The sequence below is a fragment of the Bombus pascuorum genome, chromosome 5 (genome assembly GCF_905332965.1).
Source record: "Bombus pascuorum chromosome 5, iyBomPasc1.1, whole genome shotgun sequence".
Lineage (NCBI taxonomy): Eukaryota > Metazoa > Arthropoda > Insecta > Hymenoptera > Apidae > Bombus > Bombus pascuorum.
Genome location: NC_083492.1, coordinates 10,943,873 through 10,968,062, shown reverse-complemented (window position 1 = coordinate 10,968,062; position 24,190 = coordinate 10,943,873). Strand labels below are relative to the sequence as shown.

The following is a 24,190-nucleotide window of genomic DNA, read 5'->3' as shown; positions in this document are numbered from 1 at the left end:
AACTGTAATGTTCTGTGATCTACAAGATCAGTTGCACGTTTTACTGAAATTAATATCGTTTAATGTTTCATATAATTTACAGGTATTCAATAAATCTAACAAATAGACCTCAATTTTATTATACACAATTAAAAGCATATTTTATGCATGAATAACGAATGTTGACACGCATGTCTCACAATGAAAAAAACAATACATACATACAAATTATTGCGCACACAATCTTGTATAAATCTATGTATGTGCGTCGTTGTGTACCAGATATTAACATTTGTGTATTTACATAATAAAAAAGGCATAGCCCTGATTATTATTCTATTATTATTTATATTCTTTATGATTGCTCTGAAAAATCTAACAAGAAAAGTTACTATCAATGTTGTAACAAATTTACAAAAAGCCATTTAAAAACGTTGAAGCATTTGTTCGTAATAACGAATACTTATTAGAAAATTTAATGTAATTTTATTGCGAAAGAAAAAATAGTTTTAACTATCTACCCCTTTATTCCAACGCCACGTTATTTTTGTGAAGATATAATCATACGTAATCAAGTGCTGTTATCTTGGCATTAACGTGACTTCAAAAAAATTGAAATAAAAGATATATTTACGGATACACGTTATGAAAAATTACAAAACCATCAGAAATAATATTTATCATAATGTGTCTCCATATTATTCTTAAATATGAAATATTAGATTCAACTTATGTTGGGTATTAAGTCACGCTAAGCTTTGTTCATATACAACAAGTGTTATGTGTATAAAATCGTTCTAGAAAACTGTTCATTCTGGATCGCTTTGAAGCGTCTCACCATTAGTTAGAACTAAAGCGTCATCATCAGCTTCGTTATAATCAAGAGAAAGGATACTCTCTCTTCTCTTTTTTTTATATGTCCTTTCGTCGTCACTACCTGGTGCACTTTTGTCCCTTTTGGTCCTATCCCTACCCCTAGTTATTCTAGTTAGCACCTCTTCCCCATTAGTTTTATTGTTATTTCTATTATGACTTTTGCTCCTCAGTATCCTCTTATTATTTCGATTTTCTTCATGTTCTTCTTCCCTATCACTTAATTCCTCATTCTCTACTTTAATGATCAAAGCAGCCGAATCACTTGAGCTTTCGTCATTATGATCTGCTTGATTCGGTTTTCGTTCGACCCGTTCTGTTCTTTCAGTATTAGAAAACTCACACTGTGGCGATCGCTGCGATGATAACGGTGGAGTCCTAGCACCTTTGCACACATCACTATCTTCCATTGATTTTGAAGTCTTTGTTTCCGAAATTGAATTTTCCTCGGATTCTTCCTTCTTTATTGGTGGTGTGTGAGGTGACAAACCATTCGTTAAATTATTTTCGCTAGAATTTGCTTTCAAAGCTGCATTTTCTTGCTGTAACAATGTAACTGATTCGCGAGCTTTACGTAGCTCCTGTTGTAAAAAGTAAATTGTGCTCTGCATTCCTTCAACATCCTCATCCAAATCTTGCAAGAATTCATCCAATTCTGTAACATAGACATTACCAAAAGATATTAACTACTTTGATCTATAACATATTAAAAAAATATCCATAACAAAAATAATACCTGATTGTGATTTCTTCATTTCTTCACTGAAACTTCTTTGAAGAGCAAGATCTCCCTCCAACTTAGCAATTCGTCCACTAGCAATCATGCGACCTAATTCTTCATTTTCTTGATATAACAATCTGCATTTTGCCATTAGTCTTTTACCTGTATTGCTATAGATAAAAAAAAATATACAGAGTGTCATTGGAAATACAAATTTGTTATTTAGTTTTATCAAAAGACGTAAATTATTATTTACCTATCTGGTGTAAATTTCCAGGCACTCAGTTCGTTCTGGGTATCTTCTAATTTAGCTTTAGTTGTAACAAGTTCTTGCCTTAATTTTTGAATCAAAATATTAACAGCTGGATCTAACAAAGCAGATCTTAAAGCCACAGCAGATGGAGCATGAGCAGCTTTCATTTCAGCAATTTGACTCTAAAAGAGAGAGGAAAGAAGAAATGTTACGTGCTATGAAATTTTTTAATTAGTTCTATATTTCTTCTATTAAAAAGTGTAAAATCTACATACAATATATTCTTGTAATTCTTGTTCTTTAGAAGCAAGTCTCCTGACTAAAATCTTCTCTCTATGAGATGCTTCTGCATGTTGCTGTCTATACTTGCTTTCAGAGTCCCTCAATGAGGATAGCTCACCTACAAAAAAAAATTATATCATTTCCTCTTTTAATTAAGACTTCACTGTTTAAAGCTATCTATGTGTTTCGTCAATTTGTTTTATGTTTATTATATAATCATTTTAAAATTTAACAGAGTATGAGCATATATATAATATGTAATATAATGGGTAATATAATATATATACACACAATATATATTCACACAATATATTATATATATACACACATATGTATATATATCATGTAATGTACATTTTTTATTATATTTTAAAAGATTATGATTTTTTCAACTTTATTTCAATTAGATATAAAAATACTATACTTCAAATACATTTCAAACATAAAAATCATTAAAGAAGTTATTAATTGATAATACAAATTTAAAGAGAAAGCTGTATTAACATTTATTTAATTTAAAATACAATATGAAAAAAGATGTATTTCCATGTCTTTCATAATTTTACCTATATCTTTATGATGTATAATTCTTATTCATACACTTTGAATAAAATTATATTTTCATAACTAGAGTTGGGGATTATTTTATAATATTCATTTTGATTATTTTCTCCATCTCTGGTAATAATTCGTTTAAATAATGATAAGTCATATAAATTTATGAGACACATAGAGAGCTAAAAACCTTAAAATATATATGCATATAATATAATGGTACAGAGTATTCTGTACAGTCTCTTTTGATATTTCATATCTGTATATCTTTGGTGAAAGAAAGCATAGTGGTGAAAATCTACTACATACTGTTTTGCCCTAAGTGCGCATAAACAAAATATGTTTTCATATGTATGTGACATTGATTGCCTGACAACTGACATTTTTAATTAGCGCATACTTTGAGTTTGGAGTCGTTGCATCGTGCCATTTGTGAGATTCTCTGTGCTTCCACCGAGACCAAGAGTGGACGTTACTTTTCTTCCATGAAAATAGATAGACTACTTGTTGCAGACACAGATGTTGTCACAAGATGACCTCCCGGCCTTATTTGATCAGGATTGTATTTTTTTCAGATTGGTACTTGGACATCAGGAAGTTATGGTGCAGGTACAAATGCATGCATGAATTGCGTTCATAATGGGAATAGATAGGGATGTTTGTCTAGGAACATAATTAAAATTGTTCAGTTTTATCAGATATATCTATATATAAGATGATATTAAAGATTGTAGATTGGGATAAGAATTGTTGGGATTGGAAAAAGCAGCTGGAATTTCAGATCATAACTGCATCAATTAAAGGTTTCGTACTTCACCAAGACTTAGGTTCACGCATCCCTGGCACAGAGTTTTGTGGGCCAAAGGATGACATAGGGCCTCTGTTTTTACTCTTCTGAGTGGTATATTCAGAGCCAGCAAAGATGTTGTATTTCATTCAATCCTCGCAAAGTGGAAACTCGATATCCAATGTACACACAAACACACACGCACTGTCCTGCTTCTGGCAGTGTGTTTTACTACACTGTAGAATTATACGTGGCACACTGCACGGTCACTTAAGAGCTCATACCAAAAGTAAGCTATGTGTGTTTATTACAGTGAAAGAAATGATTCATAGTGAACACATTCGAAAAAACCTTTTCATCTCTTCTTGTCACACAATATCACTTTTTTCGACATACACTTTGCTTTTAGCATTAAGTGACTTTTAATATCAATAGCAGCGCAACTTAACACCAGATGATAAAATTATGCATACATGCATAATATTGTATTAGATTTTTTGTACATGCAGTGTATATGACTGTCACATCACTTCTGCTCACCAAAAAAATTTCGAACACTGTACATATTGGCATTAATTTAATTGCCCGCACTACACATCACAAATGTAGTTTTCAAAATATTACAATATTACTGTATCACTAGCCTTTATCTAAAGTCTATTACCCAATTGATCTATCTAGTGTTTCATATGAATACATAAATTTTCTACAATTGTAATTTGTTTATCGATGTCATAAGAGATGTTCTTAAGAATTTCATCTATCTTATTACGATACTTATTTATTCAAAATTTTCTTGTCTTTAGGATTTATAAAAACTTAGCATTATTATTATCCTAAACACATTACTAATAATATGCTTAATCCCTAATCTTAGCGTCCCTATAAGAGTCTTGTCTCATACAAGAGACCGTTGTGTTCTGGCATTCATAAATTCGCTTAAGAAATGTGGTGAGTGAGGTGGTCTCACTCAAGTGATCTCAGTACCTTCCTGGGCTGCCGCCTGGGCCTCTAGACACTCCACATACAAGTCCTGTTCATGCCACTTGGCTGCTAGCTCGTCCTTTGTCATGCTGTCCAATTGTTGCTGTGTTAGCTTCATACGCCTTGGTTGTCTAGGAGAATGAGGACTGCTTGGTTTTCCTCCCATACTATTATTCTGTGGACTTCTTGGTGAAGATGGACCGGCAGACTTAACATCGTTGCACTCTTCTGCCATTTTATATTAGAAGTTATTAAAACTACACCCAGGCCTGTAAGTATGTTTCGAAGTCTGCCTCTTCTTCTTTAACTGTTTAACTGCAACAAGTGCGTTGATGATATGCTATTAGTGCTAGCACACATTTGTCTGAAAAAAATAAAAATATTTTTTCAGTATAATATATGTATATAATATAAATAAATTTGACAATTATATAAACTTTAATAGTATGCTAAATTGTAATTTTATTGCCTGTAAGTTGACTGTCTTACTATTCTACATTTACAATAATATTATTATTACTACAAATATATTTATTGTTATTTAACAACTATTATTAATTTTTAATACATTTTTAAAATTTCCATAATGTAATATCAATAAATAGTATATGGTATATTCTAGAACATACTCTTATAACTAAGGTTATATAGTTACAATACATTAAATAGTAAAATAAAATATAAGAATCTTGTTGTAGATAATAAATTATTTATAGAGTTATATTTACGAACTTTTTAATTTACAATTTTTAATTTATTTTTGAACAGCGTATTAATATCTAATATAGCATCGAAAAAACATATACATACAATGCAGAGTTACTATGTATTATTGAAGCTATAATTGTAAACTTGTACGACAGTACTCTACACATACACGTTATATTTACTACTTCATTTTCATAGATATTACATGCACTTGTCATGTACTAGGATAAAACTTTTTCAGGGCGCAGGTTCGGACCCGGCTTTTAGAACATACCGCGTGATTGAAGAAGGTCACGTGGCACGTTTAATGTTTTATTGCGACATGCAAGGTAGGGAATGTAGGATCCAGTTATCTATAGTTGAAGGGAACATTGACGCCATTATGTCGACATGTCTGCCATGAACGAGAATTTCGCGATATAAGATTAAAATTTATAATTTATTTTCTTTCGAAAATCATTAAAATTACTTGCATATATGAATTATAAAAAAGATTTAAAAATATTTCTGTAAAACAGTGCACTTATAATCACATAGCCGTCCAGATGTTTGATACAACTTTAACAATTATAACACTTTTCTAACATAGATCATCGTGAACTTACTACTATGTAATATTATCTAACGATATAACATGATTCTTGCTCACTTTACATACCTGGTATAGTGACACGCCTATCATTCCATTGAAAAATGTTTGTATCCAGTATTCGGTATAACGTGAAACGATGAAACACGACACCATGTATGTGTATATCCACGTACATGTATATACATATATACGTGATATGTATATATATATGTGTGTATACAAATGTAATTTCGTAGTCTGTTATAAGCAAGTTCAAGCTTTCGTTAGTGAGTTCCTCAATTGATCAATTGACGAATGGAATAAATGTGATATACAGGACTTGTCTCAATGTACCGCGCATTCCAAATACAACATCAATACGCGCACATGATACACGTATCGCGCAAATACTTGAAAATCATGCCACTATAGGCTAACACAATAATGTAACTAATCACGAACAATGATTACTGCCGACATCACGTTCAGAATGCCTAAGAAACGAATGTCAGGCGCATGCTCCAATCATAATTGTCCAAATACAAGTGCTGATATAGAAATGTACCAAATGTTTTTCGAATAAATACAATATAAAGAATATCGAAATTAAAAAGAAAAGCAATATTTCAAAAAATTATCACCAATCAAAAAGACCACAACTTCTTTATATGTTTCTTGTAATTATTTGGTATTGATGTTATGGTTTACTAATTTATAATCATATTAAACACAACACAGTAAAGTATATTTCAAATATCGAATCATAAATTTCACAGCACTGACTTCATTACCGCGAAGTTCTAACTGATCTAAAATATTTCAAGATGGCATGTTAAGCCCGCCATTTTCAAAACGTACAATAATACGAACCTCCGGTAACTATCAGTCTGTATAGAAAGTACGACTTCTTTTTTTAAGAATGAAATATATTAATTATTTGAAACAACATATATATATTTTTAGGCATTACAAAATAATTAAATACTATAATAGTAAAATACCTGGGTAAATGTCCGTTTAAAATGACGTAATAAACTTAAAGTTAAAGTATGCTTATTAATTAAATAATATAAATGAAGATAAAAATAATAATTTATCGCTTTAAAAGGTTAGCTTTTTATTTCTTCAATATTCCTGGGCTCATCTTGATAGCAGATTTCATTGATTTCACTTTGATGGGTATTGTTTTTGAAACTTTTGTAGGTGGTTTAATCATTGACATACGAGTATTCGATGTATTAAGTGCTCCCAAGTTTGGTGATGCCTGTTGTTCTGGAGATACAACCTTTTTTGTTGTCAATAAACCTCTGCAATTTTTGAAATAGCTTAATTTAGATATTTACATATATAAAATTAATTAATAAGATTTAATTATACCTGTTCGATAGATCGGAATTGATCGTGAGATTTGTTTTACTTGTGCTGTATTTTTTACTCGCCAAAAATTTTTGTCCTGTATCCGAAGATTTTAACAACGAGATATTAGAATTAGCAGTCGAAGGAATGTGAAAGCTACTGCGACGAAGCGTCGGTTTTACATTTTCTTGTTCAGGTTTTAAGTTCCTTCGTGTCGTAGATTTAGGAAGCATTGGTTCGATACTACGACGTGTTCTCGGCGTTAACGTCAAATATGCATTTGATCGCGTCTGTTGTTCATTCGTCGATTTTGATAAAGGTTTAATGATCGTACATGTACTTGATCGAGTTGATTTATAGGGACTAAGAATAATAGCAGGTGCTGATCTTACGGATGTACTGTCATTATCTATTATGAAGATAAACAGATCTTAATAATTTCCAGTAGAATATTACTATCTTCAAATAATATTTATCTGTCTAAATAAGATAATTGCCTTGAATAGGAGAAGTATCATTCGAAATCTCTGGTTTCTTGATCCGTAACACTTTAAGAGCCTTTTCTAAGTTTTTATATGCCCCTAAAACATATTCAGTTACAATCCTAGGATTCTCAATTTCGCTCTGTAAAGAAATTTGCCCTAAGGAATTGGATAATTGAGAAACTACAGAGGGAGAACTCGTAAGCTTTGGAGGTGACGGCCGTGGTTCTTCGTTTAAACTTTCGGTTTCGATGTCCCATGTTTTCTGACGTTGTAAAACAGGTTTAACTGACTGTATTGGAGACATAACACGATTTGCAGATGGATTGGAATTTACACTCCTACTTTTCTTCTCAGGAACACACTAACAATGCATAATCAAATTAGTTAAAATATAAATAATAAAAATATCAATATTATTTTTATATTATATAATATTATATAAATATTATATAAATTATATTATAATAGTACAATATCATATAAATGAAGTACCCACTTTTAAACTCATATCACCTGTATGAAGAAACATTTCCGGTTCTGTATGACTTCGCGTAACTCCAATGTCTCCCGTTAAATTATTCTGTGCAGTTTTACAAGACGTATTACTTGTTTGTGAAACGTTTAAAATGTCCATATATCGATTGACATCCGATTGGCATACGATTGTGTCGAATAGTTTATATGATACATCACGCAAAAGTCGAACAACATCTTTTGATAAACAAGGTAATAAAGTACTACCAGTTTCTTCGATTTTTTGTGATATATTGTCCTGAAAATAAATACAATATTAAAATATTCTTACTGTACACTTCTTACTGTACTTTTCATGATTATTGATTAAAATCGTAAACTTAAAATCGTACTAATTTTTTTCTGAGGAAAATAAAGAAGATATGTTTAAATCGATATACTCGATATATTTATTAATTTTTTGCTGTCAAATTGTCAAATTTTAGTTTTGGATGTTGTCGTATTTCAGATAAATATTAAATTGCATAATAGAGGTATATCTTTACTTTCATTTGCGCAAGTTATACATTATTTAGTTACTTGAGCTATTTACATACGTAGTAAATGATGCTTAAATTTAGAAATATTACTATACATAAAATAAAAATTATTCCATCCCGAATATAATATTAAACGCTGTAAGCATTAGATAATTTATTTTAATTGTTAATGCTTTCATAAGACCCAAGTTCACGTGATTGAGAAGCTCTCAATTTAAGCATTTCGATACATTTTATATTATTTATTGCCCCCCCCCCTAAGTCTATAAATGTTGGAAGTCAATAAACTCCAAATGATAAACGATAATCGGTAAATACTAAAATTAATACACATTTAAACTTTTGAATTCGCGCGATCACCTCAGTAACAGCTCAGCATAGTTTCGCTTTAATACTTAGATAATACCAGGTTTAATAGAAATTATGAAAGAAATTATTAATTTTTGCATACGGTGCTTCCAACAGGTCCGGTACCACTAATAGTCCAGAAGGATGCGTCCTTAATATGATCAGAATTGGGACATTTACATATGACTCCTCCTAATTCTAACACTGCTCTCATGTTGGAAATATCGCATTCGAGTGCAACTCTAAGAACTCCTTGATCAGGTGTTTCAACATTATTATCGTTCTTTCCTGAGGCATATGAATCATCGTGCCTTTCAAACGAGAGTAGTTTAAATCCGATCGCTTGTAAAAAACTGGCTAACGTTGCTACGTCCGGTTTTGTTGAATGTCGAATGTCGCGCATTTCCTCATTGTTCCAATCAGCATGCGCATGTACACCAGATATCCATTTGAGTACCCACTGATAAAATTTTCGTTGTGCACTAGATTGAGAAGCATTTTGACTGTTAGGAACGCACGTGCTTGTATCCATCCTGAGGACTTGTAAACTGAGTGTCACCAGAAACGAACTGTTCTTGAGATTTATGTTTAAATTTTTTTTACCAGCAACCGAAAGTATTAGTAATGAACCTACATATATATACTAGTATTAACATATAACAGTCCCTGCTATTGGGTTATAAACATTCAAAATGATACTGATAACGATAAACGAAAATATATACAAATTACAAATATCTATATAGATTTAATCTTATTGCAAACATCTTTTGTGCTATTTTTTTTCGTAAACTATATACAACATCTATATGATAAATGATAATATATGATATACATATATTTTTTTGAAAACATCATATAAATGTAATATTGAATTAGACCTTAATTATTTAATGATACGTAAAAAATATATATAGCCTAACATTATATAAATTATAAATATTTATTTAGTATACATAGTATCTGTTTGATGATGTATTAGAATAATCGTATATATAATCCGTAAAATACATATTTTATGTGAGCCTTTAATTTTTGTTTACATGTTTGTTACATGAGTATTATTTGGTAACAATGTAATTCAAACTGTATTTGAATTATTTTAACAGCATAAAAGTTATATTGCAAATTTTATAGATATTTAATTATAATGTCAATTAATATGTTACTATATTGCGTTTCATATTTTTAGGTTATACTTAGATACAAATAAAACAAGTTGAAAATTACGCTTAATTTTCTTAACTATGAATGTTTTTTATTGACCTCTATAAATTGTCATTTATCTCGATTCATTTTGTTATATTTCTTTATTGTAAATCATTATTTATCTCATCTTCTTTATTTCAGAATTTGTAAAAAAACGGTTTTACAATGGCAATAAGAGCTACTTTGATAGCTGGTGTTGTAACCGTACAATTATCTTCACAAACTTTCTTATTGCAACAATATAGAAAAATTAGAGCCAGATATGAGTAAGTATAAAAAAGTGTGAGAAGATATTAAGAATTTTATAATGCAATTTTGTAAAATTTTATAAATAGCTTTGAGAATAATGAAATACCAGTACGAAAAGATATTCAAAGAAGATTTGAAGAAGCACTAGATGATGTAAATGTAATATATAGACCAATGGTACCAGAAGAACGTATTAAATTTTTTAACGTTCATGATATAGAAATGTTTCATGCTGGAACAACGTACTCAAAGTATGGTGGCTTAGTTGGAATTCCAACGAATTTTGAATATAATGATATTAATCATGTAAATAATGGAACCATATCAATTCAATCTGCATCACTTCAATGGGATGCAGAAGCTACTGAGGAATTTCATAAGTCTTTAGTACTCTCAGAAAATGCCCAAAAATTTGCTATAGCTCGACAAATTTTAACAGTTGCAACTTTTGATTCAATAATTAAAGGTGTTAATTTAATGGTAGATGCAATACTAGGAATAGGAGCTTATGAGTTACTTCGTTCAAAATTAAAAGTTACCAAACAGCAAAGAGGTAAAAATGCTTTATGTATGAGTATTGCTGCAATTGGAGCTCTTATTCTTACCATAAGAACAAATAGTGAATTAGATTATTATAGAGAGATAGAACTCAATGAAATAATGCCTAAACTTGGTAATGAATATATTCAAGGTGGTCTGGAATATTATGAAAAATTATCACAGAAGAATAGGGCCTTAAGAGTACTATTGGGACATAAGGGTACATATATGTACACACCTGTTGGAAATCAGACTACTTGGTTTATTCAAAGAAAGCTCCCAATTTCTGAACAAATAGATTATTTTAAAAAAAAATGCAAAATATCGAGTCTCAATTAGTATAGTATGTATTTTTAAGATTTTATGTAAATAAAACAATCATAATAAAATTAATGACAAATTCGAAGTTAATAGTACTTCCATCCTAAATTAACTTTATTTATTAATACATATTAATTACATAATTTATATACAATAGAAATATTATTTTTAAAATACTTATCTATATGAAATGAAATTTAATTTTTCAAGTTAAACTATTTATAACACATATAATGTTGACAATTTTACACTTCGTTATATAAAAAATTACAAGAAAGCAAATACATCTGTGATAACTTTATAACAGTAAATTTTTATTCTATTAACAAATTTATAAACGGTTATAAAAGTTAATAGATAGTGGCATGCTTATAGATGAACAACTAATATTTATAATTTTTTTATCATAGAATATATATATATATATATATATATATATATATTAGGAAGCAAGGTAATCACATCTAAAATTGCTTCTACCTGTAAATTGTGTCAAGCTTTTTACAGTATGTATTTTCTACATGTTATATATCATATATTGGCAGAATAATAGTCATCTTTTTAAAGTACATATTCCATAAATAAATACAAGATACTTACAATCTAATATACAAAAGTACTTACACAATTTTTAAATATACAGAATTTTGCATTATGTGAGACCTAGAGAACCAAGCTGAAACATCAAAGAATTAAGATTTAAAGTAGAAACACTTTTAATGTATGCAATACATATAATAAAAGTTATAAGTTGTAATATATATCAAAATAAATAAAACGTTCGAAAAAAGCTAATTTTATTTCTGTTTATTAACAGGTAGTTATTTTTTATCTGTTATAAATTAATGTTATTAATGTTAATGTTATATTAATGTTACTAATTAAAAATATAAATATTCTTTCAAAAAATTTAAAAACTTTTTACCAGTGTCATTTTATCTTCTTCTTTCTTAAGTACTTTTGCTGTTTGTTCTTGATCAAATTTGACAACTGCAGCGATCACCCTAGCAAGCACCATTGTTTCTCTTCCCATCATGTATTCAAATAAAATGTTTCTAAGATACTCAATCTCTGTTGAATCTTCTAGTGTATCGTGTCTTAACTTCATTAATTTTCTAAGTTCAGCTAATTCTCGCCTCTGTGCTGTTAGGGTTTGTTGAAGAGTGTGAAAAGAACCAGTATTTGATTGTACAGCTGCCATTGCAACTCGTGAAGTGCTCTCTAATTCCTAAGTAAATTAATAAAAATTAGTAAATTTTAATTTTTTACTTATACTACTTATTTTTATGTTTATGTTAAAAAATAATGATAAAAGTGCAATTAGTAAAATTGGAGTGTTTACAAATTTGAAAGAACTTTACCTTGTTAATTAAATCAGTTTGCATATCAGGCTGAAAGAGACATAAGTATAAATAAAATTATAAAAAATGAAAAGATAATTATATGAAATTAAAATAAGTAATATAAATGTAACAAAATCTTAAAAGTAAATAAAAAACGAAATATAAAATAAAACGTCATTTTGTAAATTATGAGGTATTACTATTTTTTATAACTTTGTTGTAACCAACCCTCCTTTCATTTCGCCATTCCTGTGTTAATTCATTAATCTCTTCTTCGTGTTTTGCTTCCAACTTGTCAGTTTTCTGTTGCACAATTGATTTCCATTTCTTTTCTATTTCTTTAATTTCATCTGCATGTTCTTTCTTCATTATTGTAATTTTTTCCACTAACTGGTTTATATCTTTTGCTTTTTGTGACATTAAATTTTTATTTTCTAAAATTAGATTCTCAATTTGCTCAGATTTGGCTGTTAATTCTATTTGGAAATCTTTTAATTGCTCTTTATATTGTTGAATAAGATTTGATTCATAATTTTGCTGACGATCTAAACAGGGAAATGCAATAATATATTTACAATATATTACAATCTCAACGAGATGATAACACCGTATCGGTATATATAATCTGTTATTACAAGCCGAAATATTATCTCTGTTAGAGCACGGGATAATTATATGTACATATATATAAAATGGAAACAATATTATAAAAAGAATTCTAATTTACCAAATCGTTTTTCGAGTGCAGCATGTAACTCTTCTTCCTTATCATGTAACTGTGCTTGAAATTCCTTAACTAATTGTTTTAATCTCATGCTTTGCTCTTCCTCATTTGTTTTTAATTCTTGCTTCAAAGTATCTACTTGATTTTTTAATTCATTACTAACGAAATGCATTTCCAGTTCTTTTGCTTGGAATGTTATTAATGCTTCATCTAGTTGTGCTTCTAATTTTTTATTTTCTTCTTCCAATTTGTCATTATTTTTAGTAGAAAACTCATTTACTATTTCACTACTACTTATACTTTTTACTTTTTCATTTAGTGCAGTATTTGTTTCTCTAAGAACCTTTATTTCATTTTGTAATTTTTTAAAATCTTCAACAGTAGTTGTTGATTTGTCTGTTTCTATTGCTACTTCCTCTTCCACTGATGAAGATTTTAACCTTTCAATTTCTTTCAACAATTCCATATTTTTAGTATCTAGTAATTTTAACTCTGCCACTTTTTCATCTACTATAAGTTTTAATTCATCTATTTCCATTGTTAATCGTTCTTCTATTACATCTTTATTCTTTATTTGTGATAATAATTCTATATTTGTAGATTTTAATGTATCAACTTCATTTTTTAATTCAATATTCTTACATTCTATTTGATCTAAACTGGAAACCTTAGGTTCTAAATTATTTACATAAGATTGAAATTTCGTATTTATATTTTCTAATTCTATAATTCTATTTTTTAAAGATAAATTTTCAGTAATTAATTCACTGTTTTGTGATTGCTTTTCTTCTAAATCACTTTTTACTTTATTTAAGCCATTTATTTCTAATCTTAAGCTATTAATTTCCTCTTCAATATTTTTTAATCTTGCAACTTCCTTGTCCAAAAGTTCTAAATTCATTAGTAGTTCTTTATTTTTTTCTTCCATGTTATTATTATTCTCTAACAATAAATTTAATTTATCTACTTCATTATGTAAACTTGTATTTTCCTTTGTAAGATGTTCTTCAATTTCTTCTACTTTTTTCTTGGATGAAGTTAATTCTTCAAGTTGAAAATTCAGTTCCTGATTGTTAAACTGTAATTCCGTATTTAATAATATACTTTCATTTAACCGATTTTTGTATGATTCAAGTTCTTTTCCTAATTGTGTATTTTCAGTTAGTAATTGTTGATTGTGTTTGTCATAATTTACAACTTTTTGTTTTAAGTTTTCATTAGATTCATTTAATTCTTGATTATGTTTTAAAAATTCGTTTTGCTTATCTTTTAGATTCTTATTTTCCAAATTAGTTTCATTATGAATTAATTTTAGCTTTTCTAATTCAATAATGATTGCTGCATTATTATCTTTTAATGTTACTATTTGACAGTTTTCAGATTTTAATATATTTACTTCATTTTCCGATGTTTTTAACTGTTCTAATAATTCTGCATTTAAAGTTTTTACTTCCTTAATTTCGTCATTTAATTTTTGAATAGTGGCATCTTGTTTTTGTTTAATAGTTTTTAACTTCGTTAATTGTTGGATTTTTGTTTGTATTTTTTGCTGTAGAGTTTCATTTGACTTTGTAAGCTCAATGATTTCATTTTCATATTTTTCATCTTTAGCTTTTAAATCAACTAAAAAACTTTCTTTACTTTCTAATTCTTCATTTAAGGTACTTACTTTTTTATCTTTTTCAGACAAATTTTCATTTAAAACTTTTATTTCTGATTCTAAAATGTTTATTTTTTCTTCTAATTTATTGGAATTAAGGTTTTCAGATTTTAATAACGTAGCAATCTTTGTTGCTTCTACATATTTCTGTTCTAATTCCTGTAATATTTTTGTATTATTATTTGCTTCTTCAAGTTGTACCTTCAAATCAGATATTTCATTTGAAAGTAATTGATTCATAGCATTAACATTGTTAAGTTCTTCCTGCAAAGATTTAGATTCTATCATTAATAATTTCACTTGTTCAGGTAATTTTCGTAAGTCATATAATTTGAAATTGAGATTATCTATCTCAGCTATAAGTTTACGATTTTTTGTATCAACTTCGCATTGTTGCTCCAATTTCATGGACATCTCATTTAGTTGTTTGTTATAATTTTCCAAACTTATTTCCAAATTAGATTTAAGATATATAGTATCTTTTAATTCGGTTTGTAATTGATTATATTTTTGTTTAAGTTCTTCAAATTCTTGTAATTTAGTTTGGAAATTTTTAATTTGCAAATTTACATTATTCTGAATAATATTATTTGCTTTTAGAAAAGCATCAAATCCATTCTTTAAAATAGAAATTTCATTGTTAATCTCCATGAAACATTTCACTGTATTGCTTTTAATATAGATGTTATCTTCCTTTAATTTTTTAGTAGAAATTTTATAATTTAAAATATTTTTAATTAAATTATTTTTCTCTTCATGAAGTGAAGTAATATTAGAACTATCTGTTTGAAGTCTATTTTTAAGATCAGAGATAGTAGATTTACAGGATTGAAGTTGTGTACATACTCCTAATAACTCAGTATTTTTAATTTCTAACTCATTGTTCAATGTAATTATCTCTGTATTGTCTTGTACTTTTTCTTTAAGAATTCTCATTTCCGCCTCCTGATTCAATAATCTTTCTTTAGTGTTTTCAAGCATTGTTTTATATTCATGAACTTTAGCATTGTAATTTTCACATACTTTATCTCTATCAATTAGAGCATTTCTCATATTTTCTAATTCTTTATCAAGACTTTGTATGGTAGCTTGTAATTTTTCAATTGTTGCTTCTGCTTCTTTCCTTTTTTCTTCAACAACAATTTTATATGCATTTTGTTCATTTTGAAGCTCTGTATATTTTAATTTGTAATTTGAAAATTCCATATATAGCTCTTTTTTATGTATTTGATATTCTTTAGTAATCTTTTGCAATTCTTCTAATTTATTTCTTGTCTCTTGAAGTTCAATTTCCTTTTCATTTAATTTAGACTTTATATTTTGATATATTTCAGTATCATGCACTTTTGTAGTTTTTTCTATGTTTTCTTTATTACAATCTTCTCCATGATGTTTTGAGCCCATTTTTTCATCTAGATCATTTAATAATTGCTGCATTTCTTGCTGTACTGGTTTTAAAGCTTCTGATTTTTCATTTGTTATATCTTGTACAATTTCTTTTTTTTCTGAATCTGAATTTTGAGTACTATGTGATAATTTTAGTTCTTCCACTTCAGCTTTATATTTATTAACAATTTCACTTAGATTCTCTTTGGATTCTGTCACATGCTTCAAATCCAATTGTAGCTTTTTGATTTGCTCTTCTTTATCTTCTAATTCTCTGTGTATCGAAAGTTTATTTTCAGCTAAGGATATTACAGACTCTTCCTCGCGTTTTTTTAAAATAATCATTTGATCTGTTAAACTTTTAATTTCTGTAGATGCATAACTCAACTCCTTTTCCTTTTCTGTATAGGAATTTTTTAATGTTTCATACTGAGATTCTAATATATTTTTTTCTGTTAATATTTCAGAAAATTTTTCTTTATTTCGTTTCAAAGATTCCTTATACTTCAAAACAACATTTTCCAATTTTTTTAGTTTATCTTTTAATTGTGTATTTTCGATTACCAAAGTATTTTCTTCAGAACTAATTGATGATCCAGTACTTAGGTCAATGAGATTATCTTTTAAATTTCCTTTATCATTAGTAGTATCTGGTAAAGTAAATTCTAAGTTTGGTCCAGTCGTTTGTAAAAGTTTAATCTGCAATGCATATAACATTAAAATCTGATATAATACAATAATAATAAATTTTTTAATATTACCTTTGTATTTAATGTATTTATTATGTGATCTTTTTCTTCAATGTCATTTCTCAATGCTTCTTCCAAATGAGCTTTGGCCTGTTGTTCTAACTGACACTGTTCTTTTAAGTCAGCTATTCTTCTTAATACTTTATCTTGGGTTTCTACTAAGACTGATTCTAACTTGCCTTTTACCCTTTCCAATTCTTTATAATGTGTTGCTAAATCTGTATATCTTCCACGATATTTGTGGTATTTTGCTTGCACTTTCCGATATGCTGAATATATTTGATCTTTTGAAATTTTATCTAATTGTGGATTTATATTTTCATCTATCTCACTAGCAGATTGATCCATATCAGACTAAAAAGGAAATGAAAATGAACAGTTAATTACATTCAAATATTAATAATTTTTTAAAATATTATATCTTCTTGATGATAAATGTTCTGTAATACCTGTAAATGATACAAATTAGCAGGGCTTTCATAAATTGGAAAAAGAGATGAAGTATCGCTAGTAATACTGCTAACTGATGATCTTCTTGAAACACCTATAGAATTTGACGTAGGTGACATTAAATCTACATTTTGAAAACCATGTTTTGCAGGACTATTTTTGGGAGTTTCTGTAAATAATCACTTTTATACTTAAATTCTTCTTAATTTAAAGAAATAAATCAATAAATGAAAAAAGAAAGGCTTACCATCTCCTTCTTCCGTTAAACTAAAATTGTCATTAGATACAGATAATTCTTGTACTGAACTGTTGGACAAAGTAGGAGATACTACCGCCTAAATTAAACCAAGTTATTAATATACAAAATAGATATTTAAATTTTATTTCAATTATATTAGTAAATCAACATATATTTAATTATCAGATATGACAAATGTATTTTTTTAAAAGTAATAATTTTTTTATAATTACACAATAATCTTATTTTATTAAGCAGATTACAAAATACGTAATTTATGTCTTAATTTTATATAAAATGTCAAACCTGTGCTAGTTGTTGCATGCTTGCTTGCAGCCTGGCAGGCGATTGTTTCATTTCTTCCGCGAGTTTATCTTTAAATTTTTTAAACATTTTGGCAAAATTTGTATGATATTGTAGTTTTTTATTAAATTATATAAATTTCCATAGATTTTTATTTACATCAAAATTAGGTTGGGATCGAAGACAAATGTCAAAATTTAAACATAAGTACAAGCATTATCCTATATTGTTTGAGAAAGTATTTTCAGAAAATATGCAATTCATTGATTATCAAACACAATATTTAATCCTTTGATATAATATATTTTTACTGCAATATTAAAACTTTCACATGAAAACTATGTATACGTAGCACAGTTATTGCCATTGATGTTGATAATAGTAGATTGAACTGAAACCATTTTTGAATGAACGTAGATAAACTGGTTCATTGTATGATTTTTATGTATTGTATATAATTTTATTTCTTTCAATACATATAATTCTTCTAAGTAATTAGTTAGAAGGAATAAATAAATAAATAAATATAGTCGGAAATAAAAATTATTTCAATTAGAATTGAAATATAATATACTATAGGGTGATCATATAATTATTTATCAAAAAATATTTCAGTTTCTTATAATAACTTTAGAAATTTGAAATATAAATTGAACCGAAATATTAGATTAAAACATTAATATAATTGTCTTATTATAGCGCAGCTTTATATACCAACTTTTAATCTATATGCGCACGTTGTTCACTCATTTCTTTTAATCACCATATATATAAAATTTACTTTCACGCGTTAGTTGAGTATAAATACGCGTTACAGTATCTGAAGTAGAATACTATTGCTTATATCATTTAATTTGTAAGGAATTACAATAATTCTATTTTCAATGATTTGATTTAAAAGGAAAACACTTTCATTCTGTAGGAAATGGTATGGTATTATTAAACGTAAAATGAGTGAATAAGTGATTAATAACCTTACATATTAGTTCTGTAGTTAAAAAGTTTATACAAATTTATTTAATTTATCTTTAAAGAAAATTTTTATAATTTAACTTACATACTCAAAATTTTTATTCCTTTTCTATTTTGTTTTGATAATATATGAGAAAAGTACACTTGAATTAAATCTGAGAATAAATTTAGAAAATAATTTTTTATAATGTATTACACATGTGTATGATTCCATACATACAAATACTTAATTTAATTATTTGTAAGTTTAACTTGTACATTATATTATGTTACAGGCTTCAAATGACGGTATACCTCCACCTACTGCGGTACCAGGGTTTCCACCAGCGACTCCAAATATTGCTTCTACTTTTGTACCACCTATTATGCCTACTGCACCTTTTATACCTCCTCCTAGTTTACCACCTGGTCCACCCGGTATAATGCCTCCACAGTTTTCTATACCTCCACCAGGTTTTAGTTTTCCAATTACTGCTGCTCCTCCACCTGATGCTGGAGTCATAGGTTAATAAATATTTTTTTGATTAAAGGATATTTTTCATCTTTTAGGAATAATATGCTTTATTTAAATATTATTTATATTTTAGCTGCACCTCCTCAAATAACGGCACCAGGTATTCCTCCCCCTGCACCTATAGCAAATGAAGCCACATCAGGTGTTCAACCTATTGCAACAACAGAAAAAAAGACTGATTGGACTGAACATAAAGCTCCTGATGGAAGAACATATTATTATAATAGTGCTACAAAACAATCTTTGTGGGAGAAACCAGACGAACTAAAAACACCTAGTGAATTGCTTTTATCACAATGCCCTTGGAAAGAATATAAATCAGAGAATGGAAAAGTATATTATCATAATGTGACAACTAAGGAATCTAGGTGGACCATTCCTACAGAGCTAGAAGAATTAAAAGCAAGAATCGCAGCTGAGGAGGCTGCAGCTGCAGCTGCAGCAGTTGTTGCGAGTGCTACAAATACGTTAGTAAAAATTATATTTATTATAATTCACATATGCATATACATATGATAAAGAAACTTTAAGGTTGTAAATTATGAATATTTTGCCTTTTCAGTATAGTTCCTGCAGGTATTCAACATTTATCTCCAAATGTTGCAATTGCGAATACATCTCAAACTAGTACACCAGAACCAGGTGGAAAATCTGCAATTGAACAAGCCATGGCTGCAACTCTTGCAGCAATAAACATTCCTACTCCACCTGCAAAACCAGATGAAGATAGCAATTCTGCAAAAGGATCAGCAAATGATAGTCGTACCAGTACTCCTGAACCAAAAATGCAATTTAAAGATAAGAAGGAAGCAATTGAAGCATTTAAAGAATTGTTAAGAGAAAGAGATGTTCCATCAAATGCTACATGGGAACAGGCAGTAAAATTAATTCAAAGTGATCCTAGATATCCACAAATGAAAAAATTAAATGAACGTAAACAAGCATTCAACGCATATAAGACACAGAAACTTAAAGAGGAACGTGAGCAAGAAAGATTAAGGTAAGTATCATTGTGTAATATTATATAAAACTAGCATATTTTAACAGGAGAAACAAAACATAGAAAAACAGATAAGTCATTTCAAATAGATTGAAGAAAGCTAAGGAAGATTTGGAACAATTTTTATTAGAAAATGACAGAATGACAAGTACAACAAAGTATTATAAATGTGAAGAAATGTTTGGTAATTTGGAAGTGTGGAGGGCTGTTGGTGATTCAGATCGTCGGGATATTTATGAGGATGTTATTTTTAATTTAGCCAAACGTGAGAAAGAAGAAGCAAAACAGTTAAAAAAGAGAAATACTAAAAGATTAGCTCAAGTTTTAGATACTATGACCGATGTTACATATAGAACTACTTGGCAAGAAGCACAAGCATTACTTTTACAACACGCAGCTTTTGCAGAAGATGCAGACTTATTAGAAATGGATAAAGAGGATGCATTACTTGTTTTTGAAAATCATATACGTCAACTAGAAAAGGATGAAGAAGAAGAGAAAGAACATGAGAAAAAACGTAGAAAAAGACAAGAACGAAAAAACAGAGACGCATTTATAGTAAGTTTTACAAAATTATGAAATTTTATATCATTTTTACTAATGTTTTCCATAAGAACAATTGATTCACAGAGTTTGTTGGATGAGCTTCATGAACAAGGAAAATTAACATCCATGTCATTGTGGGTAGAACTTTACCCAATGTTATCTGCTGATTTAAGATTTTCAGCTATGCTTGGACAATCTGGATCAACTCCATTAGATTTGTTTAAATTTTACGTTGAAGATTTAAAATCTAGATTCCATGATGAAAAGAAAATTATCAGAGAGATTCTGAAAGACAAAAATTTTGAAGTGCAAGTTAATACTACTTTTGAAGAGTTTGCTACAGTAGTATGTGAGGATCGAAAATCTGCAACATTAGATGCTGGCAATGTAAAATTAACGTACAATTTACTACTTGAAAAGGCTGAAGCCCGAGAGAAAGAACGTGTAAAGGAAGAAACTAGAAAGTTTAAGAAATTAGAAACTGGCTTTAAAAATTTACTAAAAACTCTTAATGTTGATTATCAAATGACGTGGGATGATGTAAGAAGTAAGATCGAAGAAGAACCAGATTTCAAAGCAATAACATTAGAAAGCGAGAGAATTAGAATTTTCAAGGAATATCAACATGAACTTGAAGAAAGTTGTAGTCATCATCACATTAGAAGTAAAAAAAAGAAAACAAAAAAGGTGAAACGGAAGTCACGGTCGCGATCACATAGTGTAAGTATATTATGCAATTTTAGAGTCTAAATATTCATTTTAAACAATCGTTTTATTCTGTATTAGGAGTCTGAAGGTAGTGACAAAGGTTTGAAGAAAAAAAGACATAAATCAAGATCACCAAGTGTTCCCAGCAAATCGGATAGTTCCGAGTCTGATACTAGAAAATCAAAAAAGAAGAAGAGTAAAAAGAAGAGAGGTCGTAGTCATTCCGTAAGTTCAATTAATATCGCAATATAATTAACAATTTTCTAAGTTTGTTTAGATTTAAGTTTGCACATGGTTAATTGCACATGGTTGGTGTAGCGATCACATTCGAGACTTCCGTCTTCTGAAGAATCGCCAGAAAGAAAACGAAAGGAAGAAAAACATAGAAGAGCTTCTGCTCACAGTGAAGGGTCTGTTACTGAAAATGCTGAACATCATGAACTTTCGGAGGATGAGTTGGAAAAACAAAGGGCGCAACTATTACGTGAATTACAAATGCAGCAAGAAGACAATTGAAAAAAGTCTGCTTGCTAATAACATCTTCTGTAATTTTAGATAATTGAAATATTAAATTAAACGTGATTTGTACAAGTTGAATTATTCATTTATTTCCTCAGTATATTGATAAAATTTCTTTATAATTGATAATAGACAAAAAGAAAAAACAGAGTAATCTAGAGAATCCTATTATATACAATGAATCATAAATCAATTTAAGTATAATGTACCCGAAGTGAACATTTTGATTATATATTTTTCGAAAACTAAATTCTTTAATACATTGTTTTAAGACCTTGTATCTATTTTTGTGCATTTCATAAAATATACATTAATAAAATTGTTTCGGCTAGAAAAAGATCAACGGATTTTTTATATGTTTTATTTTTAGATATTTGAAACATAATAACAATGAAATTATTTTATTACATTCATTTGGTTCACATTTTGTTTAAATTTTGATCAATTTAATTGATGTTACTTTGTATTAATACTATACTATATTCCATAAAAAAAAAACAAAATGTAAACCAAATGAATATAATAAAATAATTATTTATATATATATATATATATATCAATAGATTAATTTAAATATGAATCCAAATATACCTCCTTAAGCAGGATCAAAATAGTTCATATTATTTTTTTCTCGATATTTATAGTTATTAATAGAGAGTTAATAATATTTTATATTTCGACATTTTGATACCAAAATATTTGACGATTTTTTCAACACTATATGTATTAAATAATCTGTTACAAATTTTATGAAATAACTTCTCGGATAAAATATCTTATAAATGACAATTAATCTATAATTGTATATTTACCTATTTTTGCTGTTATACATATTTTTATTTAAGAGTTAATCAACGCCCTACTTTTCGGAATCTTATTACGGCCCTGTTTCATAGTCGAATTGACGGAGGGTGGGGTATACATGGGGGGAGGTTTGGCTCACTATTTGCTCGATGGTTGCCACTGTCGGGTTTCGTAGTTTCGACAGTTCAGCATCCTAATCAGTCTTTACAGTGATTATAGAGAGAAAGGTATATTGATACCTTTGCAAAATTTTTTACGACGAACGTGAAGGTGTTCATGTAAAAAGTTCTAAAGGGAATATAAGTCAAAAGAACTAAAAAAAGACAATGTTGAATCTTTGCCGTCAAGCGTTAATAATTAACAGTCAAAAGTGAGTAGCCAAACGCGAAATTACTAACTAAAATTATATGTATAAACAAAACTAAAGCTTTCGTAGTTGGTGTCTTGTGTATTTTATCAGATATGTTAAATCCCACTATGATATATTGATTACTTTCGCGCATTAACACACGCACTATGTAATAACGATCATAAACGAAGGGGCGCGTTTATATGTAGATGTCAGCTCATTGGTGTGTTATTGGTCCTCTGATTCATTTTCTTTGTCTAAACTTCTCTGTTCACATACCTCTTCGTCTACGGAAAGGATAGACTACTTTGTGGGCTCCATCGGAATTTTCCACTATAATATGGACGTGAAAGGTGTTCTTTGGTAGTTTACCGACTATCATACTTTTGTCAATGTATTTTTGTATTTTTCTCTATTTAACTATTTTTGCAGGTCACTTTCCAATATCCATTTTAATGCATTACTTTTGCGCTTTTTTTTTGTAAAGCTATATTACAATATATAGAACATATTTGTAAAATTTAATATTAGCCAGATTTGTAGTATTGACTGTAAATGTGAACATACGTATGAGGATGCATGTAGGAAGCATGAACTTTATTATATTTATTATATATGAACGTGTCATATCACATGTACACACACACACACACACACACACACACACACACACACACACACACACACACAC

At 28.5% G+C, this 24,190-nt stretch overlaps 6 protein-coding genes across 15 annotated transcripts in view; 3 read left to right on the top strand and 3 right to left on the bottom strand.

The window, feature by feature from the left end:
* Positions 1-38: 38 nt before the first annotated feature.
* Positions 39-6,184, bottom strand: LOC132907148 (pre-mRNA-splicing regulator female-lethal(2)D). 4 transcript variants are annotated; one of them, XM_060959937.1, is made up of 6 exons: positions 5,801-6,184; positions 4,438-4,798; positions 2,102-2,226; positions 1,830-2,008; positions 1,589-1,743; positions 39-1,507 (listed from the first exon to the last, which is right to left on the bottom strand). In XM_060959937.1, exons 2-6 carry the CDS (start codon positions 4,667-4,669, stop codon positions 789-791), a joined length of 1,410 nt encoding a protein of 469 aa, XP_060815920.1. In that variant the 5' UTR covers positions 4,670-4,798; positions 5,801-6,184; the 3' UTR covers positions 39-788. The 4 variants fall into 4 exon arrangements, with proteins under 4 accessions (XP_060815920.1, XP_060815923.1, XP_060815922.1 ...); XM_060959940.1 differs by lacking the exon at positions 5,801-6,184 and adding an exon at positions 5,417-5,523; XM_060959939.1 differs by lacking the exon at positions 5,801-6,184 and adding an exon at positions 5,245-5,391.
* Positions 6,185-6,805: 621 nt separating this feature from the next.
* On the bottom strand, positions 6,806-9,713 carry LOC132907147 (uncharacterized). Its single transcript, XM_060959936.1, has 5 exons — positions 9,019-9,713; positions 8,051-8,326; positions 7,567-7,915; positions 7,091-7,478; positions 6,806-7,020 (listed from the first exon to the last, which is right to left on the bottom strand). Exons 1-5 carry the CDS (start codon positions 9,445-9,447, stop codon positions 6,831-6,833), a joined length of 1,632 nt encoding a protein of 543 aa, XP_060815919.1. The 5' UTR covers positions 9,448-9,713; the 3' UTR covers positions 6,806-6,830.
* A 484-nt stretch (positions 9,714-10,197) lies between these two features.
* On the top strand, positions 10,198-11,313 carry LOC132907149 (transmembrane protein 177). The gene is made up of 2 exons (XM_060959942.1): positions 10,198-10,390; positions 10,460-11,313. The coding sequence occupies exons 1-2, from the start codon at positions 10,290-10,292 to the stop codon at positions 11,250-11,252; spliced, it is 894 nt and encodes a 297-aa protein (XP_060815925.1). The 5' UTR covers positions 10,198-10,289; the 3' UTR covers positions 11,253-11,313.
* A 211-nt stretch (positions 11,314-11,524) lies between these two features.
* LOC132907145 (golgin subfamily A member 4-like) lies at positions 11,525-18,480 on the bottom strand. Of its 3 annotated transcripts, none has more exons than XM_060959933.1 (9): positions 18,091-18,480; positions 17,794-17,881; positions 17,546-17,715; positions 17,109-17,450; positions 13,305-17,046; positions 12,806-13,122; positions 12,596-12,625; positions 12,160-12,462; positions 11,525-11,910 (listed from the first exon to the last, which is right to left on the bottom strand). In XM_060959933.1, exons 1-9 carry the CDS (start codon positions 18,175-18,177, stop codon positions 11,887-11,889), a joined length of 5,103 nt encoding a protein of 1,700 aa, XP_060815916.1. In that variant the 5' UTR covers positions 18,178-18,480; the 3' UTR covers positions 11,525-11,886. The 3 variants fall into 3 exon arrangements, with proteins under 3 accessions (XP_060815916.1, XP_060815918.1, XP_060815917.1); XM_060959935.1 differs by having other exon boundaries at positions 17,546-17,640; XM_060959934.1 differs by lacking the exon at positions 12,596-12,625.
* Positions 18,481-18,875: 395 nt separating this feature from the next.
* On the top strand, positions 18,876-22,418 carry LOC132907461 (pre-mRNA-processing factor 40 homolog A). Of its 2 annotated transcripts, none has more exons than XM_060960586.1 (8): positions 18,876-19,015; positions 19,335-19,563; positions 19,647-20,040; positions 20,136-20,573; positions 20,663-21,131; positions 21,204-21,839; positions 21,906-22,052; positions 22,146-22,418. In XM_060960586.1, exons 1-8 carry the CDS (start codon positions 19,013-19,015, stop codon positions 22,341-22,343), a joined length of 2,514 nt encoding a protein of 837 aa, XP_060816569.1. In that variant the 5' UTR covers positions 18,876-19,012; the 3' UTR covers positions 22,344-22,418. The 2 variants fall into 2 exon arrangements, with proteins under 2 accessions (XP_060816569.1, XP_060816570.1); XM_060960587.1 differs by having other exon boundaries at positions 18,906-18,943.
* An 862-nt stretch (positions 22,419-23,280) lies between these two features.
* Positions 23,281-24,190, top strand: part of LOC132907401 (delta-1-pyrroline-5-carboxylate dehydrogenase, mitochondrial) — a 43,575-nt gene continuing 42,665 nt past the window's right edge. For 3 of the 4 annotated variants that reach the window (XM_060960475.1, XM_060960476.1, XM_060960474.1), the window contains exon 1: positions 23,281-23,520. In XM_060960475.1, coding sequence (XP_060816458.1) covers positions 23,477-23,520 — 44 coding nt within the window. In that variant the 5' untranslated portion in view covers positions 23,281-23,476. Of the gene's footprint in view, positions 23,521-23,573; positions 23,853-24,190 lie in introns of those variants that run through there. The other variant, XM_060960477.1, reaches the window with a different exon arrangement.